Source organism: Culex pipiens, chromosome 1 (assembly GCF_016801865.2).
Source record: "Culex pipiens pallens isolate TS chromosome 1, TS_CPP_V2, whole genome shotgun sequence".
Classification (NCBI taxonomy): Eukaryota; Metazoa; Arthropoda; class Insecta; order Diptera; family Culicidae; genus Culex; species Culex pipiens.
Window position 1 is genome coordinate 60,116,302 of NC_068937.1, and position 20,542 is coordinate 60,136,843.

A 20,542-nucleotide genomic window follows, 5' to 3' on the forward strand; every position below is an offset into this window, starting at 1 on the left:
TGTGGCCGATACGCTGACCCGTCTGGCCCAGGAACGCAATACGTGCATTCTAATGACGGAACTGCAAAAGGAACTAAAAAAAAAGATACACTCGCTCGGTGGCGAACTGGAACTGCCCGTAACGCGGGAACAGCAAGCTCTTGAGGACAACCGCTTCCTGTCGGATCGGATCTACGACCTGCAGAAAGAAAACGCCTCCATCGAGTGCGAGCTGAAAGCCGTTCAGAACCGGTACCACTTGTAAGTGCACGCCTACCAGGAAACGCAAAAGTCCCGAGTGCTGGACAAGTCCACGTCGATCGATTTGAACGAGTTCTGCAGAACTTTTGGGCCTCCAACGCTGGTCAACAACATTGGAGGGACCAACCGACGGACAGAAAGCTCGCTTCGACATGAACAACTTGCTGCCGATACCGATACTGGACGCGGTCGTGTCTAACATGCTCGATCTGGAGCGCATGGTTCTGCATGCCAACGTGCCAACGTCGATTCCGAAGTGGAATCTCACCTCCTGGAAACGGTCGTCGAGCGGTTCCACGCGTTGATCAGTCAAATCCCACCGTTCAACGTGAACGCTGGACAATTGCGTGGTGATCGTGTGCCAACTTTACACGTTCGCGATCTTCACGAACAAGCTGATCTACGACGTGATCGCACAACTGTTCCGCTACACTTCCGCAAGATCCTCAAGGGCGTGATCACCAGCGGCAAATACAACTCAACATTGGCTGGACGATCTGCTGAACGTGGAAGAGCGCGGCAAGTGGTGGCTTGTGGGTCCCGCTTGGATGAACGATACCGGAGCGGGAAAGCGAGGAGGAGCGAAACAGAACGGTGCCCTGGGAGAGGAAGGATTCAGCAAGCATCTGCTCGAACTAGCCCTTGTGTCCACTTGGTATGATGCAATCCCGTAACCAGGGATGAGAACGTTGAAGTTGCTAAAAAAATCAAATAAACGAAATTTTATATTTTGCAGACAACGTAAACAACCAAACGGAAGATCTGGCCCACATCCAGCGGGAGGTTAAAGAGATAGTATTTTAACGGCGTCTTCAGGATCAGTCGCAGAACGTGGAGAAGTTGAAGGAGTAGATAACGGACCAGGAGGAGCTATTTGTGAGCACGAGGAGGGGGTCAATTACGACCGAAATTCGCAGGAGATTGAGACCAACAAGACACCATCGCTGCAGTAGCAGCAAGGTGCTCCGAGACAAACCCCGGCTTAGCCGCTTGTGGAACTGTACCGCTGGCAGGTCCACCACTGCGGTTTCGTCAGCTGGTCAAACGGCTCACAATCCAGGGCAGCTAAGTCGTCCTAACGTTCCGCCTCAGCATGCGTCGAACTCCAGAACCTGGGCTATCCGTCGCAACGCGGGTCGTACCATAAGCATGGACACTATCCAAGTTATCCGCCGCCGGATCAGTCGTATCAAGATAAGAAAGTTATAATTTAACAACTTTATACAGTTCTTCTCTTAGCATTGTGCTCTTTCAGGTCAACAAGGATATCCGCCGTATGGTCCACCAAACCCGTCCCTCTCTATACCCCAACGACGGTCCTCCACAAGGCCCACAAGGTGGTCCCCAGCAGGGCAGCTGTCAGCAAGGGCCAACGGACGCTCCCACATCACAGCTCCTTTACAGTCCACCTAGCCAATATCCTTCGCAGTCTGCCAGCGGCCCTCCGATGCTGCACGCCTGGCCACCGCCGAAGCAACAAAATCCAGGTTCGGGATATTCCACGCTAAGCCAACCCCACGGACCTCCGACCACGTCGTTCCCGACGAGTGCCTCGACATCGCCAGCAAGCGCTCTCTCAACTCAAACCACCGGAACGCCGACCTACACACCGGCTCCAGGACAAACCTCTTCTCCAAGTCCAGCAGCGGCCCGCGTTCCGAAGAGTCGTCATCCCGGCAATGGTTTGTGCGCGTCCCAGCAGCATCCCGCGTTTCCGCAACTCGACCGTGTTCCGGAAGGCCATCCTCTCGGCAGTAAACTTGCTTATTTTTTCATGTAAAATGGAACAAAAACGCTTAAAATAAAAAGTAAACTTTTCAATCTAATCAATTTTCATTTATTTCACTTTATTCGATTAGAAATAGCCCCCCCGGAACCGATTTCCGCATTCCCGGTGATTTTCACCCTACCCAAACCATCTCAATTTTGAGATCGCCTTCTGGATCTCAAAATTGAGATCAAGTTGCTCATCTCAACGTTGAGTGGTTTCACTTTTAGCCGGTTTGCGACATCCATCTCAAAATTGAGATCGCCTGGTTAGCGTGCAAGGTAAGAATCGAGCCCAAACGTCTGTTGTCTGTGATTAGAGTTCACTCTAAATAATCCACACGTTGATGCTACCTGAAAAATCACGTAACCCCGATTTTCCCCTCGCTAGGCTCGTTTTACGTGACACACGTAAAAATAATGTGAAAGTGTACTGGCAAAAAAATCTGTTCACGTTGATGTTACGTGAAAAGCCTTACGATATTTTTCCACTAGGGTTTTTCATGTAGTTCTTATGTGTTTTGAAATGTAACTTCAACGTAACTCGAGTGCGCCATTCGGCGAAATTTCTACGTGATTGTTTTAGTATGAAAATTGCTGGCGTTCGGTGAAGAATTGCTGCCGGACTTGTGGTCGCAAAATTTTATTGAAAATGTAACAGATGGTAAGTTTTAGTTTAAACAGTTTTTTTAATAATTAATGATTTTTGCTTCTTGTTTCAGATGTCTAGAAGAAGCACATTCTGACCGGTGATATCACAAGCGGTGGCCTAAAGGACCCCTCGAAGGCGATCCCAGGCGCAATCTCGGTCATCATCCTTACGTCGCTTTCGTCCGTCGGAACGGCAATTGTGGCCGATGTTACTGTGGTGCCACCGGAAATGTTTCGGACTTGGCCAACGGGTCATGGACAAGGTCGTGGACCTATGCCGATTGTGCTCCGGAGAAGTACGAGTACGGATTACACAACTCGTTCCAGGTCATGGAGTTGGTGTCTGGTCCGATCATCTACGCCGAGTACGCCGAAAAAGGGTTTCTCCCCGGACAGCAGAATCGGCAAACTATGACCACAGATCTCCGACGAAGAGACCATTTTCATGCATATCGCCAAAACAGCGCAGTCATCAGTTTATTTCCAGCAAGAGGCACGGCATTACAAAGTGGGGACAGTGAAATCGTTTCAAAAAAGTTTAAAAAGTGTAAATAAACAAGTTTCTGCTAATTAAACTTAATTCTTCTTATTTCCATCCGAAAAATAGAAACTAAAGTCAGAAACTACTACTATAAAGTTCATATAACGTTTACTACAACAAAAATATAGAAATCATCGATTGATTCATTTAGCTTTTACGTGTGAAACACGTAGAATCAACGTGAAGGGATCTGGCCAAACAAATTTCGTTTCTACTAGGTTCACCTGGTAGAAGTTACGTGAAAACCCTAGTGGAAAAATACCACATAGCTTTTCACGTAACTTCAACGTGAATATTATTTTGAGTGATAGTTCAAACTATTCTCTCAGTGCACTCCGACAAAACTGACAGATCACCTGCTCCGCCGAATCAAAACAAGCCAACGTGCCGAGCGTGCCGAGCCGATGTTTACGAGTTTGTCGCAGATTTCGCGAATTTCTCTGGTGTGAACACATTTTTTAACACAACAATTTGTAAGATTTAAATGGGTAACAGAATTCGAATTTAATAGTTACATTGTTAAAGTTCCACACAGTTCCACAACGACGACGCATCCGGAATGAAGGCCACCTTGGACTACCGAAACAAAATTATCCTCGCACCGATGGTGCGGGTTGGCACACTGCCGATGCGATTGCTGGCCCTCTCGTTCGGCGCGGACATTGTCTACACGGAGGAGATTATCGACTGGAAGCTGCTCAAATCGGAGCGGCGCGTTAACGGTGGGTAGTTTTTTTTTTGATTCGTTGAACTGAGCTACGATTGTAATTTGGGTTTAACGGTTTCGCAGATGTCCTGAACACGATCGATTACGTGGACAAATCGGACGGAACGATAATTTTTAGGACGTGTGACAAGGAGAAGGGAAAGGTGGTTCTTCAGTTGGGGACGGCTAGTGCGGAACGAGCTCTGGCGGTCGGGAAGAAGGTTCAGGGGGATGTGGCCGCCGTGGACATCAACATGGGTTGCCCGAAGGACTTTTCGATTAAGGGAGGAATGGGAGTAGCGCTGCTTTATGATTTGGAGCGGGCGAAGAAGATTCTGACGACGCTGGTAGACAATCTGGATATTCCGGTGACGTGTAAGGTTCGGATAATGCCGGAACTGGATGACACTTTGCGGACGGTGAAGGAATTGGAAAGCACTGGGATTTCGGCGATTGGTGTGCATGGAAGGACGAAGGTGGAACGGCCACGGCATCCGGTGCACACGGATGTGATACGGGAAGTGGTGCAGGTGCTTAAGATTCCCGTAATTGCTAATGGTGGCTCGCAGGAAATGCACAAACGGTCCGATATATTGAAATTCCGGGAAGCCTGCGGTGCGAGTAGCGTTATGGTGGCCAGGGCGGCTCAGTGGAACTGTTCAATCTTTCGGGAGGAGGGACCGCTGCCGATTGAGGAAATTATCTTGCAATACTTGCGTTTGGCGATCGATTATGATAATTCTCCGTGCAACACTAAATACTGCGTGCAAATGATTCTGAGAGATCTGCAGGAGACAACAATGGGGCGGAAGTTTTTGGACAGCCAAACTTTGGAGCAGATTTGGTAGGTCAAATGAACTTTGTCAAGCAGTCTAGTTTTACTTATCTTAATTCTGTTTCAGCGACGTTTGGGATCTGGCACCATATTGTCGACAGAAGCAGCTGGAATATCACAACGCTGGACTTCAGGGCCGAAGACAGGCCGCTCCGCAACCTGATGAGCAGGACGAGAATTGTCCGACGAAGCGGCAAAGGCTTGGCAATGGAGACAGCGAGCAAGATGTCGTATCACATAATGTTAGCTTTATCCGAGTAAATTATAGCGATGGCAAGTATTTCTAAAATCATTTTTCTCTCGCCCTGCTTCAACTATTTTTCTTGCAGATAAGGAACTCCCCAAGAGCAAATTGTATATTTACACGGTGAAAAACGGTCTCAAGCTGCCCAAGTACGAGTCCATCCACAAGGACAAATTGTTCCGGGCGATCGTGCTGGTCGGTGAACGTCGTTACAGCAGTTCTTTCTGGGAGAAGAGTAAAAAGTACGCCGAACAATCCGCCGCCCTAACCTGTCTTCTTCATCTGGGCGTCGAAAGTCGGGAAAAGCTGATTGCGAATGGAGCCATAATCGGTTAAAAGGAAATAAACAAAAAGTGCATGCCCTTAGGAGAGTCGAAAAAGTTGAAATTTATTTTCAAGGAAGATTTATTGTACATTATTGGTAATGTAAGATTAAGAAGAATTTAATTAAAAATCACTAGCTAATTGAACAAAGTTACGGACAGCCACACTCTTCCACAATCATTTTGGCCAAATCTTGCTTAATCACCCGCGATCCCGGCCCGTAAAATATCAACGACATTGGCGAGTACTTTGTCGGTGCACAACACTGATGGATCCCTGTGACCTGGCCCTGCCTCCGGTACTCGTCCACCACGTACTGATATTCAGCGGAAAACTTGTCCGGCAGCAGGCAGCTTCCTTTGCAGTAGTTCGCGTAATATCCGTGCGGTCGTATAATCCAATCGTCCCACTTGAGTGCCTTGAAATCGACGTAAAACTTTTGTTTGCAGCACTGCTCGTTCGGCGCTCCGGTACAATCCAATGCCCGTCTCCGCAGCCGCTTCACGTGATTCGTGGCCAAACTCACAAACAGATACGGCCGATTGTAGTCCACCACGGCCTCGTCCGGGTTGCGCATCTTTTTCGGGTTCAGCTTTTGTGCCTTCAGCAGCGATTCCTTCGCCTTGTTCTGGTTCTCGTTAAACAGGTGGATCGTAATTTTGTTCCCGCAGCCCGAGCAGTCCACAAACAGGCGCAAACTGTCGTTGGTTTTCTCCGAGTGCCAAGCACGGACGGCGTTCGTAACGTCAATCTCCTGCCAGCCCAGCTTTTCGACAGAGATTGAGTGCTTGGCCACCATGGCGGTGTGCTTGGAGAATTCCTGGAATGGTTCAAAATTTCTGGTTTAATGGACTTCTTTCTTTCCTACGGTTAATTTGGGGCAAATTGAACACCCTGATTTAACGCGAATCACCACTCATTATTGCAAGCCATCATTATATTTAATCAGATCGGCGATCCAAGTATTACAATGTAAATGTGGCGGAAACGGGTTCACCCGGATTTCGATAGGTTTTTGCATCAGGAACAATGGTTTCATACAACGAAAAATTCACAAAAATCGTTTAGAACTCGCGATTTTCAATTTACTGAAAAATTGCCTGTTTTCATAAAAAATATATTATGTTCTAATACCTTGAAAATGCGTTCAAATTGCTTCGTATTTCATTTTCAATCATAGTTAGGAGTCCTACCAATAATGTTCTGTGTTCATATTGATCCAAGAAGTCGTCATTTTTCATTGGCAGCATGTTAAAGTTGGAAAACGGTTTTTTTGCCCGATTTTTTACGAATTTCTCTCAAAAGTCCATCTAAAAAATGTTGGCACCAAAACCAATACCATCATCCTGTAGGTAACAATTTTTTGACCAATTTTGCTTTTTTTGTTCTTCTCAATTCTGTTTGTCGTGAGTAAAACGCGCACGTCTGTAGCTTTTGACGTAACTTTATTGAGTGACCACTTCTATCGTCTGATCTCCTTACTCATCCCCAGGCAGTGTTGCCAAGCAACCACAACATATCTCTCTTATTTCAAATAAAGTTGTGAAAGTCACTGAAGTAGATAATCTTCGAAACGTTTTGGCAGAACTATTTCCCGACGTTGCCGAGAGTAGCCCGCAACTGCTTGCTGATCCTGTTGTCCAGAGATGACCGGTGGAGAGCCGATGGACTCCGGTCCCCGCTGATCCACTTCCGCTGCTGGGGGTTGCTGCAACTCCTTCAGATGCGCCACGTTCCTTTTGTACTGCTGTCCGGTCGCTGTTTCAACGGTAGCAGTACTCCCGTAACGGTGGACCACTTTCCCCGGAGTAGGCAGAAATCCTGGTGACAGCTTGTTCTGTGGCTGCATGTTTTTCATCAGCACCGTGTCGCCCACGCCGATGGACGATTCCTTTGCGCCGACTCGCTTGTCTCGGTTCTCCTTGGTGTTGTGTTTGATCGTCAAGTCTCGATCCCGCATTTCTTCGTCAAAGATCGCTTCCTCCTGCAGATGTGGAACCAAGTCACGGAATCTACGGCCATGCATTAGTGTCGCTGGGGCAACACCTGTAACACTGTGTGGTGTGAGCGAGTACATGTACAGGTATTGCTGCATGGCTTCTTCCAGGTCGGATCCTTCGAGCTGGCTGATCTTCATGACCTTGAGAAACGATCGGTTCTGTCGTTCCACCTCACCATTTGCGCTCTGCCAGTAGGGAGTTGTGTGCATGAGCTTTATGCCGTAATCGACGCAGTAGTCCTTGAGTTCTTGGCTGGAGAAGTTTTTAGCATTGTCAGCTTGCAGCACCGACAACCTCGTTTTTCGCTGAACACCTCGCCGTGTATTTCCAGCAATCCCAGGTCGATGGAAGTTGTTCTGCTCAGCAAATTCGCTCCTTTCGGGTTGTCAACTACATAGATCTCGCGATGCACTGTTTTCTTCCTGGTAGCAATGCCGGCTTTGATCACTGTTTGCACTTTTAGTTTTCCATCACCGTACGCTCTCAGCGTCTTGTTCGATGGTTCTTCTTGGCTGACCGCACAACCTTGTTTCTTCAGCTGCTTCCAGGTGTCGTTGCTCACAACATTCACGTGAGCGCCCGAGTCGACGACCCAATCCAGCTTGATTCCGCCCACAAAGCAGGTCACTTTTTCAGGCACTGACCCGGCAGCGTACACGTGTTGTACATCATCCTCCGACGAGCTGTCTGATTCTCGCTCTGATTCAGGTACTTTCACCTGTCGTACTTCACTCTTTTGGTCAGCTTTTCTTCCTTTCTTCGTTTTGCACATCGACTTGAAGTGTCCCACTAGCTTGCACTTGTCGCACTTTTGAGCTTTAGCTGGGCACTTCTTGTCGCTTGCGTAGTGGCCACTGTTGCCGCAACGATAACAAACGTCCCCGGGTTTCGGTTTACGCACAAAATTCACTGAATTTTCCCCTTCCGGTTTCTTCATTTCATCGCGGTTTCTTTTCACTGTTTCCAAGACGCGCCCTTCCTCGGAGATCTCCGGAACTGTCATCAGCTTCTTCTTGAGAATTGCTTCCCTCAACGCATCCGAGTTGCCGTTGTCGAAGACCTGCTCCGTTATCCGCATCTCCAATGCCTCGCCGTACTCGCAAAGCCGCCCTTGGTCGCGGAGACGGTGAATGAATTTCTCCAGAGTTTCGTTTTCCTGCTGTTTCATCCTCCGGAACATCACTCTCTCGTAGGGCACGCTCGACAATGGGGCAAAGTGAGCGTCGAGTAGCCGTATCGCCTCCTTGTAGACGTCGCTGCCGACCGGAGCTGCAGCATCATGGCCTTCTATGTTGTAAAATATATCTTGGACGTCCGGCCCGGCGTAATGCAGCAAATACGACTTCTTGCGGGCCCCTAAGGCGATGCAGTTCACTTCCAAGAACAACTCCAGCGATCGCTTCCACCTTGCCCACCGACTCGCGATTGAGGTTGGGTCAGTCACGTCGAACGGCGGCAGGACCGGTTTGGCCTCCATTTTGTTTTTTTTTAACTGCTGCACAGGGTTGGGGCGTAGCACCTTCAAGGTTAGGTTTCGCGTGTGTTCGTAACGTTCGTTCTTCGGTTTATTTTTCGCAATTTGATTTCACGCCGCGCTACTTTAACTCGAATTTAATCTACGAACGCCTTTTTTTTAAGAACTTGACGAATTTAATCTAGAAAAGTCCCGTTCGCGTCGCCAAAATGTCGTGAGTAAAACGCGCACGTCTGTAGCTTTTGACGTAACTTTATTGAGTGACCACTTCTATCGTCTGATCTCCTTACTCATCCCCAGGCAGTGTTGCCAAGCAACCACAACACTGTTCCAAGATACAGCCATAGTGAAATAAAAACGGCGAATTTTCAAAATTATCTATGAAAACTCAATTCTATCACTTACAGTACTGTTTCCCCCCCTTCGTGGACAACATTTTTTCAAGCTTTTAGAACAAAATATCATATATTTTTTTATGAAAACAGACCACTTTGCGGTAAATCGCAAATCGCGAGTTTTAAACGATTTTTGCGAATTTTTCGTTGTATGAAAACATTGATCCTGAGGCAAAAACCTATCGAAATCCGGGTGAGTCCGAAGGTTTCCGCCACATCGCCATTTTTGGGACACGCTACCGCGCGGCCTCAACTCGAGGGAAAGCATGCATTTTGGGGTCCCAAGAAACGCAGAAATACGACCAAACTGAACAGACAAACGTTTTAAAAACAACAATATTTTTTAAATAAAAAAATTCAACTAAACTAAATAGTACGAGTGAAATATGTAAAACTTTCTTTTAAAAGTTACTCTCAAACAAGTTCGATCTTGTGCAATGACACTACAAAAGTAACCCAAATAAATATCTATGAATAAATGAAGGGTATGGTTTTTGCATTGTTTTTTCAACATATTTGATTTATAAAATTGAAAACAATATTTTTTTGTTTACTTCTTTTGTAATTCTACCTCCAAAATAAAGATGTAGTCAAATTTGTTATGTTATGTTTTAATTTCGCAAGTTTTTGACTGACCGTGGTTGAGAAGTGTTCAAAGTACCTCAATAAGAACTTTTCATAAAATTTTGAAAAGTTAGTTTACTTTAATTAAGAAAATGTTGATGAATAGCATTATTTTAATCTTTTCAAAGTAACATGATTTTCACAATGAAGTTTTGAACAAAACAAATTAACATTAACAAATTTTGAATCGAAAAACTGAACGGATTCTTTGGGCAATTTTCCACTAGGAGAAGGTAAAATAAGTTTTGAAACATGTATTACATGTACAACATGTTTTAAAAATAATAATCTTGAGAAAAACCATACCAGTTGGAAAATATTCCAAAAATAAATTGAAATCCTATCAATGTCACCCCGGTTTACAGTATCTTCAAAACTTCTTGATATAATTTTTGATTCGTCCCCTAAATAATTGTTTACAAAATTATTTACAACGAAGTTTTACCCCTAAACCTTACTTATTTCTGCCTAAAGAATCGAAACCTCCCTTTACACTGTTCACCTGTCCGCGAAATCATGAAAATTCAACGAGAAATTCACTAATCCTAGTGGTCACAATAATTATGATTGGCAAATTAAACAATTTTAATAGTACCTCTTCATCGTTGAATACGTTCTTGGATCCGCTGATAAGTCGAAACACCCACAGTATTAGGCTCTTGTTGGTAGCTGGCATAAACTGTGTTAATTTTTTAAACAAAGAAATGATTATTTAGAAAAATATCATAAATATTAATTAAAATTTTAGGGAAAGAATGCTGCTCCAAACTCACATTCGCTGTCGCCTTTAGCTCCAGCCGAATCCACAGGGTCGCGTTGTAGATACGAATGCCGTGCATCGTCGAGGGCAGCGAGTTGAGCGAGGGAAAAACGAAAAACTGGTGGCCAGGGGCTCCTAGAATGAAACGGGGTTAGTGGAGGGGCTCTATACAAGGCAAAAATGTTTTTAAAAAAAGCTATAGCGAAATATATCTCTTGTGTTAATAGATGGTCATATCTCTTTGGGATGGCTTCATTCGGTTTTTTTTTATATGGTGGCTTAAAGTCGTGTTTGGTTTTGTAGCAATGAAGATTATGTAAATGGTTCATTTAGGATTATATAGATTCATATATGTTTAAATATAGTAAAGCTTAATATGGTTTGCTTGATATCCTGGTATTTATTATTTTCCACAGCTGATATCCGCCGGGTCCTTCGGATCCTTCGTCTGAGGTATGATCTGGAAAATAGATAAGAAAAATGATATCAAAATGTAAAAAATCCTAATGAAACTAGGTTGTAAAATTTTTGATAACTTTTTTGGGCCACCCTCTATAAACCTGCACATCTTATCACACGTTCATGGTGGTGGTGCGCTAACTGATAACGTTTCGCATGATTCAGCCCCAGCTTGATATCACAACTTACACACCGTTAGGAAAAAGTGCACCTCAGCCAGCGGCATTTGTGTCGAATTTAACCTGTCTTTGACAAATATAATTGTTATTTTTGCATTGGATTTATCACTGAGCCATTGATTAGATCACCTCCAAGGTATTGATAAAAATGTAGATAGTATAAAACTTTTCACGATAACAGTACGGTTTGATGTGAGAAATGGTCACAGTTTGATTCGAGGCTTCGAAGCCGTAAGAGGTAACAGTTGAGTAAATTTTAGAACGCATTGCGTAAACACTTGTGAGATGTTAACTCAGTTTCTCGGAAACCTTTCGTGCCCGGTTGAGGTTGGGCAAGTGTTCGTCATTGGTGCCAGACCCATTGACGACGCTGAACGGTAAGATGAACTTTTGATTACGACAACATATAAAATTACATTATCTCTCGGTAAATCCACAGCGTGAACATTAATTTCTTATCGGGTAAATCGGACGATGCTGAAAATATCTTCCACTTTTCGATTCGATTCCACGATGATATCATTATTCGTAATTCCAAAGTTGGAGGTTCGTGGGGACCGGAGGAGAGAGAAGATAACCTAAATGAACTGACTGCACCGAACCCTGTAAGCCCAGGTGAGTAAAGTCACATAATATGTTGAAATTTATTATAAAACATTACTCTCCAAACTCGCAAGGGGAAATCTTCAGGCTGTACATTCTGGTTGGTGACGATCGGTTTCACGTGGCCATCAATGGGCATCCGTACTGTACGTACGGTTTCCGGGGACCGTTGGCCGACATCCGGACCATCCGGATCGATAAGGACATTCAGCAGATCGTGCAGGTGGACCATCGACAGGCCTATCCGGTGCCGTTTCCGGCAATTCAGCTCGAGGAAACGTTCAACACGTTCAGCAACGATGTGCCGAAGCAGTTCTTGCCAGGTTAGTAGTTTTAAGTTGCTATTATATGACCATATTACACCAAATTATTAAATTGCCCTGATAAGTACAATCATCCAAATCATGATCTTCACAAAACTGAGAAAAACGCGTTTGAAGTTTTTTTTGGAGGATTATTGGTAAAGTTCGGGTGACAAGAAAAAAAATAAAATTTTGGAAAATCTTGAGAGATACTCCCTAGCTTGATTCTTTAGGTAAAAATGTAAAACGGTGCCGATTTTTTTTTTGCGAAATCGATTAAGGTTTAAGGGTTGCTATTGGTCGTTGAAGTTAGGGGTAAAGGGGGGGTATAGCAAACATTTCAAAATTCCACCAAAAAGTGGCGTAAAATGTGTCGGATCATTGTCATGTGTGAGATTCGTAAGTAAACTTGTATGATAAACAACTTTGTCCAAGACCGCAAAACGATCCGTGTTAACCCTGAAGAGTTATTAGCGATTTAGAGAAAACGTTTTTGTAAGAAAAGATTTTTTTCACCAACTTTAACGAAGCACTGTCGATGACCATGTTCGCATAAAGGTCTCATATGCAAAAACAGCAAGCTAAGAAAAAACGCTTTTGAAGTTTGTCTCACACATAAGGCTACGTGATAAGGTTTCGCGAAAAACTGGATTTCCTCCCGATTTCTAGTACAAAGAACTGGATGTTGTAGGCTTTTCTGAAAGAGCACATGATTTTGAACCAAACTGCATCAATAACTCAAAAAATGCATATGGGACATTAATACGATCAGAGGCAGTATAGCGACCCTTAAACCTTAACCGATTTAGCTAAAAAAAATTCACAGTTACTTATGTTTAAGAATCGATCCTGGGTGTTTCCCTGAGGTCGATTTTTGAATTGTGACCAAAATTACCCCTCAGGGCAAGTTTTACACAAATCGAAGAGGGGCAACTTTTTCCAATCTCGGCTAATCAATGGCCCATATTGAAACATTGTACGGTGTATTCAAATAGTTTTTCGTCATCTGGTGCGAATCGGGACTACAGTCTGAATACGGACACCAGGTTTTAGAGCACTTAAAAGCTTGTAATTTGAAAATCGTTGCACTATTTTTGTTAATCTGTTTCCGTTCTATCAGAAACCAATAATATAAATCCAAATATTGTGTAGTAACAAGGTTAAAACAGCTGTCCGAATGACTGCCTCAGATGACGGTACAAACAAAATTTCAATTTAATTGTTTGGTAATAATTGGGGATGCGCAAGGTTGCTTTAGATGTTTCGATAACAGTTATACTCGAAATTTACAATTTCATTTAATGACAGGAAGTTCACTAAAATTTAATTCTATTGATTGCTCAAATCTAACATACTAGAACGAAACTGAAGCATTTACTAACATCAATATAAAAAAAAGTCAGTTGTATTTTGAATTATTAAAATTGAAAGTTAAATTTAGATATGGACATGGGTTTCATTACTCGGCACACGAATATTTTTTTTTGTCAAATCCTACTCCAAAAACAATCACTAAACTGCAATCAAATCATTTCAATGGTTAAATTGGGTCCTAAACTGCCCCTGTTCGCATAAATGTCCCATATGCATTTTCATCGCTTTTGAGTTAATTGTGCAGGTTGGTTCAAAATCATGTGCTTTCAGAAAAGTTCAAAATATCTAAGTTTTGGAAAGTATTTTTTTAATTTGTCTTACTCTTGTAAATGCCTTGGTTAAAGAAATTATTATTCCAAAATGGATTATACTGCAACACACAGCTGAAAGAAACTCCAAAACTCTGTTATGAACTACAAAAGATTGTCTTATTGTATCTTGATATTCACCAATAAAACCAAATTAAGTACTTTGTTCTACAAAACCAGAGGGAATACAGCTTGAGAATTTGAAAATTTGAAGCTTTTTGACAAAAAATGTTTGCTCCCTGTTTTTGAGGACCGTTTTTGAAGGGAGGGGGAACGTAACCAAAACTTTGATAAATCTTTGCAACAGCCTTATTTTACAAAAAAAAAAGTATGTACGAGTTTTAAGAGCTTGTGCAAAATTTGCAGGCGTCTTATGGATCGAGTAAAACAATTGAAGGAAAAAAGTTACAAAATAACAATACACAAGAACTTAAAAATGCATCTTCTGAAACTAGAGTTTTACCAATCAGGTCACTTGATACCCAAAGGTTTTTGTGAAAGCCGTTTTCCATTACATTGATGAGTAAACACTTTAAATCAGCAACCCCTTTTAAATATCTCTTCAATTCTTGTTTCCTCTCCAGGGCACGTTATCATCATGACTGCCATCCCGTTTGGAAATCCACGTGGCGGTTTTATAATTCGTTTCAACGAAAATGGCACCAAGAAGCAAGCCCTTCACTTGAATCCCCGTTTCGACCCGCACTACGTCGTAGTCCGGAATTCGCACACCGACACTCTGGAGTAAGTAGTTAGATTCACAAGAATTTCGGAAAATTCACTTCAATCACATGATTTGCACTTTTTTCAGGTTCCGCCGCGATGAGGAACGCTCTGGTGGATTTCCATTTGTGTTGGACCAGCAATTTAAGCTGGCAATAGCTTTGACCGAGAGTGAGTTTAAGTTTGCGGTCAACGGCAGCGTGTTCGAGTCGTATGCGTACCGTAACGCCAATCTGCTCAACGTCTTGAACGGCTTCAAGGTGCAGTGCTCGAACGGGATGCAGCTCGAGATCACCAATGTAGACCATATGAACATGGGTGTTCCGGATTGTGAGGGCTTCGAAAGCTACTCCCATCCGGAGGTGGAAATTTTCTAGAAATTGTCAATTTTCGCAGCCGTTTTGTTCGTCCAATAAATTAACTTACTTGGAACGCTCTCTTCTGTTTGCTTTATAAGCTTCCTTTCCAGAAATTTGGGTGAAATGTGTCTTCCTCGATAGTCAAATGTACACTGAAGGCTTGGCTGTTTGTTCAAATTTTTGGGCTGGATGATGATGCTGCACGCTGGCTGGCTGGCTGGGCCAACGGCGACCACATATTGATTTTTATTATGCTGCATGCGTACGCGCCACGATGTCTACTGTTTAGCAACAGCAGCAGCAGCAGCATAGAGAAACTAAAGATATAATAAAAATGCATGAGTGCGTTGTTCGAAGGGATGGACGGCAGGCTGAGTCATCATTTGCCTGGAATATACTTTAGAGTTAAGGCAATAAATCAGTCCAAATTGAGATCTTTGCAGAATTTATGAGCCATTATTGTGGGATATGAATAATTACTGTGATAAAGCAAAGCAAAGTAATCCACTTTAACGACCCCCAGGTCTTTTGTGGTCTCTGTTGCAAGTTTCTGCTCATTTCTAGGCGTCCGAAGGTTATGTGTGGTGAGTCTCCCAAAACCTCTTTTACGCAAATGGACCGACGTTTTACTATCCCATCCGATAGAAGTCCAGGAGGATAAGGCGGGAATCGAACCCACGCCCATAGCAACTTAGGGATCGGCAGCCGAAGCCGCTAACCACCGCGCCACGATGCCCTTCGCCCTTTACTGTGACAAAATCAAACGAAAAAAAAAAAAAATCAAACCGTCCACATTAGCGACCCCCGGGTCTTTTTTGTGGTCTCTATTGCAAGTTTCTGCTCGAACCTAGGAGTCCAAAGGCTTGAATGGGGAGAGCACCCAAACCTCTTTCTACTCCAAGGAACCTTCCACCCCAGTGTTTGAACTGACGACCTTTGGATTGCGAGTCCAACCGCCGCCAGCGATTCCACCGGAGTAGGCTTGGTTTGGTGTGTTGTTTGTACTTATGGCATGGAGACGACTCCTACACCTGGAATGATTTAACGGCCTAACAACCAAGGCCGGGACCGACATTTTACTTCCTCATCCGATGGAAGGTTGCAGCAGATGGGAATCGAACCCAGAATCATCCGCTTACAAAGCGGACAGCGTAACCATTCGGCCACGCACTGCCACTACCTTTACTGTGACATAACTTGTAAAAAAAGCAACGCTGGTTCACTAAACACGTTGAACGTAAGATATAAACGTAAAAAACAGCTTTTTCAATTTGCTAAACAACAAGAAAAACGAATTTTAAGGTTGGACAAATACTAGAACGTTTTGTGGCTAAACGTTCTGTGCATTGTCTCGAAATTCGGTTGAATATGGTTGCCAGGACTCATGGTGTAGGGGTAAGCGTGGTTGCCTCTCACCCAGTTGGCCTGGGTTCAGCAGCATAGAGGTGGCATTTTTCGAGACGAGATTTGTCTAATCACGCCTACCGTCGGACGGCAAGTAAATTTTGACCCCGGAATAACATAAAAGGTTAGGTCGTTAGCTCAGTCCAGGTGTAGGAGTCGTCTCCCTGGGTGCTGTCTCGGTGGAGTCGCTGGTAGGCAGTTAGACTCATAATCCAAAGGTCGTCAGTTCGATTCCCGAGGTGGATGGGAAGCTTAGGTGTAAAAGGAGGTTTGCAATTGCCTCAACAATCAAGCCTTCGGACACCTAGTTTCGAGTAGGAATCTCGCAATCCAGAACGCCAAGGCAATGCTGTAGAGCGAATAATTTGATTTTTTTGGTTGCCGGAGTCCCGAGTTATAACCAAAAATGTAATAGACGTGAATGCAAGAGTAACAAAATGGTCTCTGATAAAAAATCACTTTGGCAAGTTGTCGCAAACAAAAATTTTGAAAATTATTTGCAACAGCCTTTTGAACAAAAATCAAAGTGCTCTGTCGTGATCGGGGACATTCTTTTATAATAAAAACATAGATACTTTGCAATTAAAAACAACACGACTTATTCCACACAAATTAACCACAAAACTGTTTTGACAATCTTTATTATTTTTTTGCTGGCCGCGCGCATCTCGTTGTTTTCTACATGCATCGCTTTTATCTATGGGCTCAAACGAGAGGGAAACAATGAGACTGCTTGGAATTTTTAATGAAATCCTTAAATGTGGTCAAATGCAATGAAAGGACATTGTAATCCAACACAATGCCGTATGATATGATGAGAAACACCTGGATGAAATTTTCACGAAATAAGAGGACGCACATTTTCCCCGAAGGGTTATGTCGAAAATATAAAGTTGTCAAAATTTAGTTAGCACAGCCATTTTCCTGAACAACTCTCCAAAGTTTGGGATTGATTGGTTAACTCCCCATTTTGCGCAGAGCGATTCAATTTTGTATGGGGATTTGTATGGGAAAACCCTTTTGTTTATTTAAAAAATCCACGTTCAACGCTAAATCCGGATATATATTCGATTACTCTGAAAGTTGTTGAGGACGCTGTATCTTATTTCAGGAGCAAGTTAGAACCATAGTCTCTTCGGGAAGTTTTAGAGTACCTTCTTGAGCAACCGAATACGAGTTCGGTTTTATCGAAAATTGAATAACTTTGCGCGAATTTAGAACAAAACCAATCGTTCCCAAATTTTTTGATGATGTTTAGGACCCCAAAAGGAACTGAACAAATGCTGTGCTGGAAAATTGATGTATGAATGAAACCATGAATGTCAGAGTCATTTTATCATTGAGACATTGGTGACTGCGCTACTCTACACAAAATCTGGCAAACCATAAATGTCATGGAATGCTGGTGCAATTGTGACAGTTTGAGCAGAGGTGAAAACAGCGACAGAACTAACACCACATAGCTTCCGACCAGCTATGAGGTAGGAAGGACTTTATTTATTAAAAAAAAAGTGCAATACCATAAACCTTAAAACGAATCAGTCGGCCGGAGTTCTACCGGCGATGCGCCGTCCGATCAACGAAGATAAAAAGAAAGAATCAATTTTATCACTGCTAACAAGAAAAAGATGTAAAAAAGCACGATCAATGCTGCAGAACAACCGCGTCACCACAGAATAAACCAGAGTGAACACTGGCATTTGATTTTGGTTCCATTTCGCTGTACATCGCACGCCTGCTACCTGCAAACATTATGGAGCCAAACAATGAAATGACTTTTCTTCGGACTGTTCCATGTGGGTTATTCTGTGACGTGACCCTGCTACCGCTATCGACTAAGAGGAATTCCGAGCTATAATGTGCACAAAGCATAGTACACTCCAGGAAAAAGTGACTTAATTTTATGTGAAACTACTGTACCCAAAGCGTTTTTAGGCTCAGATGTCCAAAACTTAATGTTACAGAAATTAGAAACGAAAAAAAATAATGTGAGGTAGGACTGTGATATGTGATAATGATAAACTATAAATAACTGTTAACTTTTTTCATCTTCAATGTGACAAAACATGATGTATTTAGCCACACACATGTTTGGCCTAAGCCAGTTTTTTTTTATGGAGACGCACGGTATGGTGGTTGAAATGCAAAGGTTTATTTTTTGGTTCTGTACCCTCATGAGACTGTGCAGCAGAGCATACTTTTATCCTCATTTTCCACCACAATCGGGCGAAAAAAGTGTGCGCACCACATCGTTTGTACCAACTAGTGGCTACATAATCAAACACTCTTCCCCAATCCCGCCTTGTTGCGAAAAACCTGCCCAATCGGAAAAATTGACATTCTCACATGACCTTAAAACCAGCAGGTATGTAACAAAAACAAACAAAAAAAACAGCTAATTGCAATCACAACACCTCTGCTCAGCTTGGTACAAATCCACCCGGTCGGTCTACGAGGCTCGACCTTACGTAACAATCACGTAACACGATACTATTGACTGGTCTGGTTCGTAGGTGGACCACCCGGACATGGACAACCATCCGCCTCCATTTAGGGTAAGGCGCTTTGCCAGCTGTTTGTGTATTCTTACGCCCAGGCAGGTGTGTTGTGTGTACGCTACGAAAAGCCCCCCATCCAAGAGTGCTCTGTCTTGCAGGCCTGGCCTGGTGTAGTAAAAGTTCCTTTGCTGTTGCTGGCTGGCTGGCCTGCTGGGTTGGTGGGTGGAAAACAACAAACCAAACAGACTCTCAATCTCTCTCTCTCGAGTTCTGTCGAAGGGAAGTGTGTTCGGCTCAGCTGGAGAGAAATGCTCACTTCCTTGCTTTGGTGTGTGATTTATTGTGCTCTTTTTCCAACAGCTTATCTATCCGAACATATGTGTTGGAAGTAAGCTTTCCGGTAGTGTTGGTACGTCTGGTTTACATAAAATATGGACGAGCTTTCACTATCAGCCTGGTAGTTTTTAGGTTAGGAGAAATAAAATGCTGTATCGTCACACGTGGTTGACAAACCGGTAGCCGTTTAAGCATTGTTTAAAATTTGAGTTGTTTTTTAAAACGGCATTTTTGAAAATTTTGCTCTCGGTTACTTACGTTGATCCATCGTCTGACTATAGTATATTAGAAACATATAACTGTTAGGTCTACTAGGGTGACCCACTTAGTTAATAAATGCTACAAGGCAAGGGGATCGAGACATAAAACTCAATGGGGTGAGTGGGTGGACCAAATAACTCCCTTTTTGAACCTCAGGGTCGGCATAAATTATGCTCACGAGGCAGGAAAACACTGGTGTTCGTCTTGAGCTAAACTCCTCGGTTTACTCGTCAAAATTGTCACGTTTATTCGTCACGGCTTCCTCCTAAACCTGACCTTCTCCCTCTCCTGTCCTAACCCACTTCCTTATCGGTATCTCCTACCTTAACTCTCCCTTTCTTGTCCGTGGGCTACTGCTGCCGCTGCTGCTGGATCTGCTGACGCGATCGCTATCTCCGACCTTGGCCTGCTCGCGCTGCTCGCTGGCCTATGGTGGCCTGTCGTGACCGTCGGCGTTCCGACGCACGGGTTGGTGCTGCTGCAGCCTTCGCTGGACCCTCGTTTGCCTGCCCTCTGCGCGTCCTCGAGTTTGTTGACGGACTCGAGCTTCAGCTGTCCCCGAAGGTACCGCTGGTCTTGCCCGGTTTCCGGCGCAGGGTTTGTTGATGTAGGGCAGGTCTTCGGGTGTGGCTCGTGGTTCCTGGATGGAGGACTCACACGACTCAGCATAAGCGGCTGGTCGCTGATCGTCTACACCGGTAGTGGTTACGGTGGACGGGTTGGGGAAACCACTGGCGAGCCACGGGTAGTTCCGGGATATCCGAGTCGCGGATTCCGGCTTTTGTAGTAAAACTACGGGGTCCTATGATGAGATGGGGGAACAAGATGGCGGTTTACACTGGGCGTTGGTTTCAGAGCACGGATCAGGGTTGTTGATGGGTTCGCGGGTTTACCTGGATGTCCTGGGGTGTCTTGCACGGTCCTTCCGTGTCCTCCGTGAAGTCCTTCTCCTTGGTGAGTTGCGGCACTTCACTTTATTACGCCGTGGAGCTTTAATCGTAGCTCGGACGGCTTCACTCGCGATTTGTACGATACGTACTCTTTCCGATACACCGGGCAAATGGCCGATCTACGGCAGGACATGGAACCGCGAACCTCTGATCCGGCGAAGTCCCATATTTCGCCCCATCATCATCATCATCCTTTTCGCCACGGCTACCAATCCTTACGGTGGT

General features: G+C 44.1%; 3 protein-coding genes and 1 long non-coding RNA gene across 9 annotated transcripts; 3 read left to right on the forward strand and 1 right to left on the reverse strand.

The window, feature by feature from the left end:
- The first annotated feature begins 2,336 nt into the window (after positions 1–2,336).
- On the forward strand, positions 2,337–3,181 carry LOC120424149 (uncharacterized). Its single transcript, XR_005606336.2, has 2 exons — positions 2,337–2,671; positions 2,730–3,181. It is a non-coding gene; the product is annotated as an uncharacterized LOC120424149 (long non-coding RNA).
- A 358-nt stretch (positions 3,182–3,539) lies between these two features.
- On the forward strand, positions 3,540–5,466 carry LOC120424146 (tRNA-dihydrouridine(20) synthase [NAD(P)+]-like). Of its 2 annotated transcripts, none has more exons than XM_039588188.2 (5): positions 3,540–3,642; positions 3,725–3,921; positions 3,990–4,749; positions 4,808–5,013; positions 5,070–5,466. In XM_039588188.2, exons 2-5 carry the CDS (start codon positions 3,759–3,761, stop codon positions 5,318–5,320), a joined length of 1,380 nt encoding a protein of 459 aa, XP_039444122.1. In that variant the 5' UTR covers positions 3,540–3,642; positions 3,725–3,758; the 3' UTR covers positions 5,321–5,466. The 2 variants fall into 2 exon arrangements, with proteins under 2 accessions (XP_039444122.1, XP_039444123.1); XM_039588189.2 differs by having other exon boundaries at positions 3,619–3,672.
- LOC120424148 (inhibin beta chain-like) lies at positions 5,343–18,800 on the reverse strand. Of its 5 annotated transcripts, none has more exons than XM_039588195.2 (5): positions 11,329–11,469; positions 11,214–11,266; positions 10,575–11,021; positions 10,397–10,480; positions 5,343–6,128 (listed from the first exon to the last, which is right to left on the reverse strand). In XM_039588195.2, the coding sequence occupies exons 3-5, from the start codon at positions 10,638–10,640 to the stop codon at positions 5,460–5,462; spliced, it is 819 nt and encodes a 272-aa protein (XP_039444129.1). In that variant the 5' UTR covers positions 10,641–11,021; positions 11,214–11,266; positions 11,329–11,469; the 3' UTR covers positions 5,343–5,459. The 5 variants fall into 5 exon arrangements, with proteins under 5 accessions (XP_039444129.1, XP_039444128.1, XP_039444130.1 ...); XM_039588194.2 differs by having other exon boundaries at positions 11,214–11,262; positions 11,329–11,467; XM_039588196.2 differs by lacking the exons at positions 11,214–11,266; positions 11,329–11,469 and adding an exon at positions 18,687–18,800.
- Positions 11,435–14,941, forward strand: LOC120424147 (32 kDa beta-galactoside-binding lectin). The gene is made up of 5 exons (XM_039588191.2): positions 11,435–11,576; positions 11,639–11,814; positions 11,877–12,125; positions 14,371–14,530; positions 14,598–14,941. The coding sequence occupies exons 1-5, from the start codon at positions 11,485–11,487 to the stop codon at positions 14,884–14,886; spliced, it is 966 nt and encodes a 321-aa protein (XP_039444125.1). The 5' UTR covers positions 11,435–11,484; the 3' UTR covers positions 14,887–14,941.
- Positions 18,801–20,542: the final 1,742 nt, after the last annotated feature.